General features: G+C 53.7%; 2 protein-coding genes across 3 annotated transcripts in view; one reads left to right on the forward strand and one right to left on the reverse strand.

Moving 5' to 3' along the window:
- Nucleotides 1–8185, forward strand: part of TRIM54 (tripartite motif containing 54) — a 26544-nt gene extending 18359 nt beyond the window's left edge. For both annotated transcript variants that reach the window (XM_058426350.1, XM_032172523.2), the window contains 6 exons: nucleotides 5729–5824; nucleotides 6354–6587; nucleotides 6850–6872; nucleotides 6984–7108; nucleotides 7229–7315; nucleotides 7635–8185. In XM_058426350.1, coding sequence (XP_058282333.1) covers nucleotides 5729–5824; nucleotides 6354–6587; nucleotides 6850–6872; nucleotides 6984–7108; nucleotides 7229–7314 — 564 coding nt within the window. In that variant the 3' untranslated portion in view covers nucleotide 7315; nucleotides 7635–8185. The remainder of the gene's footprint in view (nucleotides 1–5728; nucleotides 5825–6353; nucleotides 6588–6849; nucleotides 6873–6983; nucleotides 7109–7228; nucleotides 7316–7634) is intronic.
- Nucleotides 8177–10129, reverse strand: UCN (urocortin). The gene is made up of 2 exons (XM_032172526.2): nucleotides 8908–10129; nucleotides 8177–8656 (listed from the first exon to the last, which is right to left on the reverse strand). The coding sequence occupies exon 2, from the start codon at nucleotides 8641–8643 to the stop codon at nucleotides 8269–8271; it is 375 nt and encodes a 124-aa protein (XP_032028417.1). The 5' UTR covers nucleotides 8644–8656; nucleotides 8908–10129; the 3' UTR covers nucleotides 8177–8268.
- Between the last annotated feature and the right edge of the window lie 14 nt (nucleotides 10130–10143).

The following is a 10143-nucleotide window of genomic DNA, read 5'->3' on the forward strand; positions in this document are numbered from 1 at the left end:
CCATGTGATCCACCCACCTTGGCCTCCCAGAGTGCTGGAATTACAGGTGTGAGCCACTGTGCCCAGCTCCATTTATTTATTTTTTAAGAGATGTGGGGATCTCTGTCGCCCAGGCTGGAATGCACTAGTATGATTGTGACTCACTGCAGCAGCCTTGAACTCCTGGGCTCAAATGATCCCTACCACCTCAATCTCCCAAGAAGCTGGAACTACAGGCATGTGCCACCATGCCCAGCTAATTTACTTATTTATTTATTTTATTTTTATTTTATTTTTTTTGAGATGGAGTTTTGCTCTTGTTGCCCAGGCTGGAGTGCAATGGCGCGATCTCGGCTCACTGTAACCTCTGCCTCACAGGTTCAAGTGATTCTCCTGCCTCAGCCTCCAGAGTAGCTGGGATTATAGGCGCCTACCACCATGTCCAGCTAATTTTTTGTATTTTTAGTAGAGACGGGGCTTCACCATGTTGGCCAGGCTGGTCTGGAACTCCTGACCTCAGGTGATGCACCCACCTTGGCCTCCCAAATGCTGGGATTACAGGTGTGAGCCCCTGAGCCTGACCCTAATTTTTTATTTTTACATAGAGACAGGGTCTCCGGCAGGGCACAGTGGCTCACACTTGTAATCCTTTGGGAGGATACTACTACTAGTAATATTTATTAGTAGTACTAATAATACTTTAGAAGATCGAGGCAGGGGGATTGTTTGAGTCCAGGAGTTCGAGACCAGCCTGGGCTGTGTAACATAGTGAGACCCTTGTCTCTACAAAAAATTATCTGGGCATGGTGGCATGCCTGTAGTCCCAGCTACTCGGGAGGCTGAGGTGGGAGGATCACTTGAGCACGGGAGGTTGAGGCTGCAGTGAGCCATGATTGCACCACGGCACTCCAGCCTGGGTGATAGAGTGAGGCCTTGTCTCAAAAACAAAAATAAAATATTAAAAAGAGGCAAGATCTCACTGTGTTGCCCAGGCTTGTTTTGAATTCCTGGGCTCAGGCCATCCTCCTGCCTCTGTTAGAGGAAAGAGGTCTTGACACAGACCCCAAGACAGGGTTATTGGATCTCGCGCAAGAAAGAATTCAGGGCTAGTCCATAGAGTAAAGTGAAAGCAAGTTTATTAGGAAAGTAAAGGAATAAGACAATGGCCACTCTATAGACAGAGCAGCCCCCTAGGGCTGCTGGTTGCCCTCTTTTTTTTTTTTTTTTTTTTAGACGGAGTTTCGCTCGTCGCCCAGGCTGGAATGCAATGGCGCGATCTCAGTTCACTACAACCTCCGCCTCCCAGATTCAAGCGATTCTCCTGCCACAGCCTCCCAAGTAGCTGGGATTACAGGCATCCTCCACCATGCCTGGCTAATTTTTGTATTTTTAGTAGAGACAGGTTTTCACCATGTTGGCCAGGCTGGTCTCAAACTCCTGAACTCAGGTGATCCACCCTCCTCGGCCTCCCAAAGTGCTGGGATTATAGGCATGAGCTACCGGGTCCAGCCTGGTTGCCCATTTTTGTGGTTATTTCTTGATGATATGCTAATCAAGAGGTAGATTATTCATGCCTTCCCTTTTTAGAACATATAGGGTCACTTCCTGACGTTGCCATGGCATTAGTAAACTGTCATGGAGCTAATGGGAGTGTAGCAGTGAGGACCACCAGAGGTCACTCTCATTGGCTTCTTGGTTTTGGTGGGTTTTGGCTGGCTTCCTTACTGCAGCCTGTTTTATCAGCAAGGTCTGTATGACCTGTATCTTGTGCCGACCTCCTATCTCATCCTATGACTTAGAATGCCTTAACCATCTGGGAATGCAGCCCAGTAGGTCTCAGCCTCATTTTACCCAGCCCCTATTCAAGATGGAGCTGCTCTGGTTCAAACGCCCCTGACACCTCAGTCTCCCAAAGTGTTACTCCACTTAGTTTTAAAGTCAAGCAGGCTGGGCGCGGTGGCTCACACCTGTAATCATAGCACTTTAAGAGGCTGAGGTGGGCGGATCACCTGCAGTCAGGAGTTAGAGACCAGCTTGACCAATATGATGAAACCCTGTCTCTACTAAAAATACAAAACTTAGCCAGGCGTGGTGGCAAGTGCCTGTAATCCCAGCTACTTGGGAGGCTGAGATAGGAGAATCGCTTGAACCCGGGAAGCGGAGGTTGCGGTGAGCTGAGATCGCACTATTGCATTCCAGCCTGGGCAACAAGAGCAAAACTCTGTCCAAAAATAAATAAATAGGCCAGGCGCGGTGGCTCACGCCTGTAATCCCAGTACTTTGGGAGGCCAAAGTGGGTGGATCATGAGGTCAGAAGATTGGGACCATCCTGGCTAACACGGTGAAACTCTGTCTCTACTAAAAATACAAAAAAATTAGCCCGGCATGGTGGCAGGCGCCTGTAGTCCCAGCTACTTGGGAGGCTGAGGCAGGAGAATTGTTTGAACCTGGGAGGCAGAGCTTGCAGTGAGCCGAGATCGCGCCACTGCACTCCAGCCTGGGCGACAGAGCAAGACTCCGTCTAAAAATAATAATAATAATAATAATAATAATAATAATAATAATAATAATAATAATAAAATAAATAAATAAAAATAAAATCAAGCAGATTAAGCCAGGCTCAGTGGCTCATGCCTGTAATCCCAGCACTTTGGGAGGCCAAGGTGAATGGATCACCTAAGGTCAGGAGTTCCAGACCAGCCTGGCCAACATGGTGAAACCCTTTCTCTACTAAAAATACAAAATTAGCTGGGCGTGGTGGCGGGCACCTGTAATCCCAGCTACTCAGGAGGCTGAGGCAGGAGAATCACTTGAACTCCGGGGGCAGAGGTTACAGTGGGCTGAGTTTGTGCCATTGCACTCCAGCCTGAGCAAAAAGAGTGAAACTCTGTCTCGAAAATAAAATAAAAGTCAAGCAGATTGGGGTGAAAGTCCTAACTCTGTGCTTGACTCGGTATGTGACCTAGGTATGTTACTGGACCTTTGTGGCCCTCACTTTCCTCATGTGTAAAATGAAGGTGAAAATGCCTACTTGTGATAGTAGCTATAAGGATAAAATTCGATAATGGATGAAAGCAGAGACTTCAGTATGGTGGATGAGATACTTGCAGGGTCCTCTCACATCACACAACTAGATTCTGTGTAAAACAGAATTTTCAAATTATATTGCTTGGTACATAGAAGCAAAGGAAATCAGTGGGGGTGGGGAGGGGCGAAGAGAAAAGGCGGAGCTGAAAGCAGAACCCTGAGTGGCAAGCACAGAAAAGTCAGCATTTCCCAGAGGACCAGTGCTGGCAATGTCACTGAGCTAGAGAGACCAGACTATTCCTCCAAACCCCTAAGAGGAGGGGTACCTGCAGCCAAGATTCCAGAGACCTGGCTGGGCGCAGTGGCTCACGCCTGTAATCTCAACACTTTGGGAGGCCGAGGCGGGCGGATCACTAGGTCAGGAGTTGGAGACCTGGCCAACGTGGTGAAATCCTGTCTCTACTAAAGATATAAAAAATTAGCCGGGCGTGGTTGCAGGCCCTGTAATCCCAGCTACTCGGGAGGCTGAGGCAGGAGAATCGCTTGAACCCGGGAGGCGGAGGTTGCAGTGAGCTGAGATCACGTCATTGCACTCCAGCCTGGGCGACAGGGCGAGACTCCGTCTAAAAAAAAAAAAAAAATTTCCGGAGACCGTAGGTTAAACTAGGATCCTAGGAGCTAAAGCAGTAAATTGCGCCACCTGGCTTTCAACAGAGGCAAATGCAAAGACTGCCTAGAGGAAAATATACTCAATTTAGGCCCGTAGGTATTCTGTAATTAATTAATATCAACAAAATATTAGCTCACAATTGAAGGTGCACAGAGAAACGTAATCCATGAGTGAAGTCAGCAGAAACAAGAATTACAGATTTAGGACCCCCTCCAAAAGGAACTGAGATACTGGAATTATTAAATAATTGGAAGTCACTATAAATCAAATGCTTTTTAAAAAAAGATGAAAAATTTTAAAAACCAAACAATAATAGAATATCAAAAAACAACCATGTAGCTGGGTGTGGTGGCTCATGCTGGTAATCCCGACACTTTGGGAGGCTGAGATGGGAGGATCACTTGAGTCCAAGAGTTGGAGACCAACCTGGGGAAATGTTGAAACCCCGTCTACAAAAAAATACAAAAAATTAGCCGGATGTGGTGGCATGCACCTGTAGTCCCAGCTACCTGGGAGGCTGAGGTGGGAGGATCACCTGAGCCTGGAAGGTCAAGGCTGCAGTGAGCTGAGATCGAGCCACTGCACTCCAGCCTGGGCGACAGAGCGAGACCTTGTCTCAAATATACATATATATATATATATATAACATTCAACAGAGGGCTGGGCATGGTGGCTGGAACCTGTAAACCCAGTGACTAGGGAGGCTGAGGCAGGAGGATAAGACCTGGAGTTCGAGACCAGCCTGGGCGACAGAGACCTCCATCTCTAAAAAAAAATTTTTTTTTTTTTTTTTTTTGAGATGGAGTCTCGCTTTGTCGCCCAGGCTGGAGTGCAGTGTTGTGATCTCGGCTCACTGCAAACTCCGCCTCCCAGGTTCACGCCATTCTCCTGCCTCAGCCTCCCAAGTAGCTGGGACTACAGGCGCCCACCACCACGCCTGGCTAATTTTTTGCATTTTTAGTAGAGACGGGGTTTCACCGTGTTAGCCAGGATGGTCTCGATCTGACCTCATCATCCACCCGCTTCCGCCTCCCAGAGTACTGGGATTACAGGTGTGAGCCACCGTGCCTGGACTAAAACAATTTTTTTGTTTTAATTAGTTGGAAGTGGTGGCATGTGCCTGTAATCCCAGCTACTCGGGAGGCTGAAGCAGGGGGATCACCTGAGTGCAGGAGTTTGAGGATCCAGTGAGCAATGATCATACCACTGCACTCCAGCCTGAGTGACAGAGTGAGACTGTCTCTTAAAAAAAAAAAAAATCGGCCCGGTGCGGTGGCTTATGCTTGTAATCCCAGCACTTTGGGAGGCCAAGGCAGGTGGATCACAAGGTCGAGACCATCCTGGCTAACACGGTGAAACCCCATCTCTACTAAAAATACAAAAAATTAGCCGGGTGGCAGACGCCTTAGTCCCAGCTACTCGGAGAATGGCGTGAACCCGGGAGGCAGAGCTTGCAGTGAGCCGAGATCACGCCACTGCACTCCAGCCTGGGTGACAGAGCAAGACTCTGTCTCAAAAAAAATTTTTTTTTTAAATCAATGAATGAATTAAATGATAGATTTGTCTGAAAACAGAACTAGTGACCAGTATGAGAGGACTGAAAGAAAGACAGAATGTGCAGTTCTGGGAGATGAGAAGGCTGAGAGTGAGAAGGTCTAACAGGTCTAATCAGATTCCCAGAATGAGAGGATAAAGAGAATAGAGAAGAGGTAATATTATGCAAATGGATAATCACGAAGACTTTCTCATAATTGATGCAAGAAATGAATCTACAGATAAAGCATCTAGCCCAGTGTCTGGTATCTGGTGGATGTTTGGAGACTGTCTGTTCCTTCCCCACTTAGTGGTGGAGGGCTTCTCTCCACCTCCTTCCAGAATCACTAGAATGTGCTTCCGTACCTCTTGATGGTTCAAGCCTTCTAGATTGCTGTAGATGCCCTCATGGGGGGTGAGATGGAGGGGCCAGCCCTCTCCTAGGCAACCCTGGCTGGGGTGAGGGTTGTAGCTCTAGGCCAGGTCCCAGCTCTAAGTGCTGACCTGTGTGTGTATCAGAGTGAGCTCAGCGATGGCATCGCGATGCTGGTGGCAGGCAATGACCGTGTGCAAGCAGTGATCACGCAGATGGAGGAGGTGTGCCAGACCATCGAGGTGAGCCTGGGCTGGAGGGAGGGAGGAACAGCAACTGGCTGGCCTGCGGATCCCGGGCTCCCAAGAGAACTGCTCCTCTCTGACCTCTGGCCAAACTGGTCTGAAAGTTTCTGGGGTCCTGGGAGTGGTGGGAGGTGCTTTTGCCAGGCTGCTGGGTGTGCATTCCAGCTTTGCCGCAAAACTTTCATCCAGTTATTTAACTTCTCTGTGCTTTGGTTTTGTTTAACCTCATAGAACAGTGATGATGGTAATGATACTCCAGCTACCTCATGGGTTCTTTTTGAGAATTAAATGGAATAATGCAAATAAAAACCAGGGCTAGGGATATAGACAGCACTCAGTGAAGCTACTTGAAAGCATTGTGTTTTTATTATGGAAAAGATCTGGGCTGGATTCTGGCTCAGCCACTAACTCACAGTGTCACTACGGATGGGTCACTTTCTGTGTTGGTTCTCTGTGAGTACCCTGTACTTTCCCAGCCACCAGGTCTCAGCCACGCCTTCCCTCATCCTTGCTCCCCATCTTTTAGGACAATAGCCGGAGGCAGAAGCAGTTGTTAAACCAGAGATTTGAGAGCCTGTGCGCAGTGCTGGAGGAGCGCAAGGGTGAGCTGCTGCAGGCGCTGGCCCGGGAGCAAGAGGAGAAGCTGCAGCGTGTCCGCGGCCTCATCCGTCAGTATGGCGACCACCTGGAGGCCTCCTCTAAGCTGGTGGAGTCTGCCATCCAGTCCATGGAAGAGCCACAGATGGCGCTCTACCTCCAGGTGGGCCCTAGGGGAGGGTGGCAGCGCTGCACAGTGGCTGGAGTCGGGGCCTTGGTACCTGGAGACCCAGGTTCAAGTCCTGTCTCTTGCACCTGCTTGCCCCTACGACCTTGGGCAAGTCACCCCCTCTGAGTTCGTTTTCTACTTAACGAATTGGGATGTGCCATCCCACCTACCCCGCAGGACTGTGGTGAGAATCAGAAATGGGACTTTGCCCAGGTTGGCCCAGTGCTTACTCTCACCCTCCTTTTCTTCCCTGCAGCAGGCCAAGGAGCTGATCAATAAGTGAGTAGGCCCAGCGGGAAGGGAAAGGAAGGGGGCTGCACTGCTCCCCTGGCTGGGGTGGGGCTTGAGAGTGCTGGGGCATAGCCAGCTGAGTCCGTGTGGCCACTGCAGGGTCGGGGCCATGTCGAAGGTGGAGCTGGCAGGGCGGCCGGAGCCAGGCTATGAGAGCATGGAGCAATTCACCGTGAGCGTGGAGCACGTGGCCGAAATGCTGCGGACCATCGACTTCCAGCCGGGTGAGGGAGGTGGCCGAGGGCTACTGGGACTGGGGTTCGGACCCTCTGTGTGGGGGGTGCGGCGGGCACGATGGCCGGAAAGGCAGGGATTCCACCTCACCAGGCCTTCCTTGGGCTCAGGCGCTTCCGGGGAGGAAGAGGAGGTGGCCCCGGACGGAGACGAGGGCAGCGCGGGGCCGGAGGAAGAGCGCCCAGATGGGCCTTAAGGTGAGAGTGGCCTGAGGGGCTTGGGGTGGGGCCTGGCTGGTGTGCTCGCGTCCCCTCCCCCAGTGATTGTCCTCCCTGCGGGTCGCGTGGAGCCCCCACTCCTCGGTGCAACCCAACCCCGGAGCCACAAAGGCGCGCCCCCTAGGGCGGAAAAGTACATTTTCCTCCTCACCCGCTGTTCTTCCTGGGTGCTGGGGAGGGCAGGCAAGGCAGACTGAGTAGAGGAGAAACCCACGTGGCGGGGGACGCAGTGAGCGGGGCTCGAGCTGCCTCGCGCCTTCGCAGCACCCGCCCACCGAGCCTTCTTTCCCGGGCACAGACCTGCGCCGACCCGACCCTGCTCGAGAGCCCGCGCTAGAGTCGGGGAGGATCTGCGCAGAGACCGCGGCATCATCCAAATCGGCGCCGGCCCCAGGAGGATCTCAATAAAGAACTCGAGCGTCCCAGACCCGTATCTCCTTTCGCCGCCCAATCCCGCAGCCTCGGCTTCGGAGGCGACCCGCCCACCATCCTGCCCTTCCCAGAACCTGAGACCGTCTCGGGGGCGGAAGCTAAATGAACCCCTATTGGGCACCTCTGTGATGCCAGGAGCGAACTGGTGAGCCCAGCGCCCTGGGAAGAGGGTCGAGGGCGGGGCGGTGGTGCCGGGACCTCTGAGGTCCTGGGGATTTGGTGACCTCTGGGGTCCACAGGCACCTGGCTAACCTGGCTGAAAGCCGCTCTCTCGGAGCCCCCCACAGCATTTTGTTCCCCTCCCGCTGGCCCGGGGGCCCCACCTTCCCACGGGTTCCCACGCTGCTGTGACTGCCCTGCCCCCACGACAGAAGCCAACGGATCTTCAGTACTTTTATTAAAAAATAGTCACGCAGAGAGTGCCCTGGTGGCTCTGCCCCGCATCCCAACCCTGGGGTGGGGGAAAGGGGTCAAAGTTTTCGCGGCCCCAAACCGGGCCATCACTTGCCCACCGAGTCGAATATGATGCGGTTCTGCTCGGCGCGCTCCCGCTGGCTCTGCGTCCGCGCCAGCTCCAGCAGGGTCCGCAGCAGGTGAAAGGTGAGGTCAATAGACAGAGGAGGGTTGTCCCGCCGCAGCCGCTCGCCTGCCGTCCCGGGTCCCCATCGGCCAGGCCCCGCGCGGCGCGGGAAGCGCTCCGCCAGCAGCAAGAGGAGCGCGCGGGCCCCGCCACCCTGGTTCCGTGCCCCAGGGCTCCAGCGCAGACTCGGGTCCTGGACCCCGGCCGCCTCGGGGCTCCTCTGGCTGCTCCCGGGGCACAGCTGTACCAGGAGCAGCAGCGCGGTCAGCAGCGCCGCGCGTCCCGCCTGCTTCATGGTGCCGCCGGCCCTGGACACACAGGGGCAGCGCAGGGTGAGGTGCGCCTGGGGCAGCTGCAGGAGGCCGCTCCCCTCCCCGCGCTCGCCCGGCGACCCCTCCGGCCGCCGCCCAATGCCCGCAGCCTGCCCTCCAGCCCCAGCCACTGCGCCAGTGCTGTTCCATCCCTTCCACCCAGCCTCCCTCCCCGGAGGAGCGCGGTGGCTGAGCTGAGCGGAGTCCTGGTGCTGGGGGAGGCTGGGCGGACGCTCTGAGCCACTCACAGGTTGTCGGCAAGCGTTTGTACGGTCCAAGATTGAGCTCCAGTCTCTGTCCCTCGGGGCGGGCTGAAGGCGCCTTGGGGAACACAGGGTCTGTCCCGGGTCTGCCGCCAGCCTTATATAGTGCCAGGACAGCTCCGACTGACGTCAGCGAAGAACATGCACTGATTGTAGAAGCAATGACAGCCACAGCTTCGAGTCTGGCAGCTGGCGGGCCCCCGGAGGGGCGCACCTCCCGACACCAGCCTTCGTGCCCCTGGGGCTAGCGCTGGAAGCAGCACTGGACGCAGGAAAGTGAGAAGCTGGATGGGGTGTAAAGACTGCTCTGGGACCCATGGGAGTCCCTCGCCCCGCTTAGAACAGCCAGCAATGACTAGGGCCGTCCCCAGACCAGACTAGTCCGGGTCGCGTGTTCTGACACACTAAAGGGAGGCAGGACCGTGAGGCTGTCCATGGTGCTGATCCCGTCCTCTGCCTCTAGAAGTGGCCAGAAATGTGAGAACGCTGTGCCGCTGGAACCCACTGCCTCCCTGCAGCTATCAGTTCTGCAAATGCAGGCATCAGGAGTCCACCGCTGGCACTCAGTCAACACAGTGGGACCCACTGAGAGGCAGCCTGCCACAACTAAAGTCTCCCAGCATTCTTATCTTTTTCCAGCCCCTGGATCCAAATTGTAGGGCTGTCTGACAGAGGCACCATGTAACAGAGGGTCTCTAGCCTCCGAGTGCTTTCAGACCACAAATGGCTGGCCCATCTGCTTTTGAGTTTGCCAAAGTGGTAGTTTAGCAAAGTTCAGTTTCTCTCCTGGGAATCATAGCAGCAGTATTACTCTGCCCATGAGCAGTAAAGAAATATGGGTTCAAGTTTCTGCTAACTCCTGGTGTGGACAGGTCACCTCCCTTCTACCAACCTCAGGGTCCTCATTTGTAAGACTGGGCTTGGCCAGGCGTGGTGGCTTACGCCTGTAATCCCAACATTTTGGGAGGCTGAAGCAGGCGGATCACGAGGTCAGTAGTTTGAGACCAGCCTGGCCAATATGGCGAAACCCCATCTCTACTAAAAATACAAAAATTAGCTGGGCGTGGCAGTATGCGCCTGTGGTCCCAGCTACTCAGGAGGCTGAGGCAGGAGAACTGCTTGAACCCAGGAGGCGGAAGCTGCAGTGAGCCGAGATCGTGCCACTGCACTCCAGCCTGGGAGACGGAGTGAGACTCTGTCTCAAAAAAAAAAAAAAAAAAA

Source organism: Hylobates moloch, unplaced genomic scaffold, assembly GCF_009828535.3.
Source record: "Hylobates moloch isolate HMO894 unplaced genomic scaffold, HMol_V3 SCAFFOLD_13, whole genome shotgun sequence".
Classification (NCBI taxonomy): domain Eukaryota; kingdom Metazoa; phylum Chordata; class Mammalia; order Primates; family Hylobatidae; genus Hylobates; species Hylobates moloch.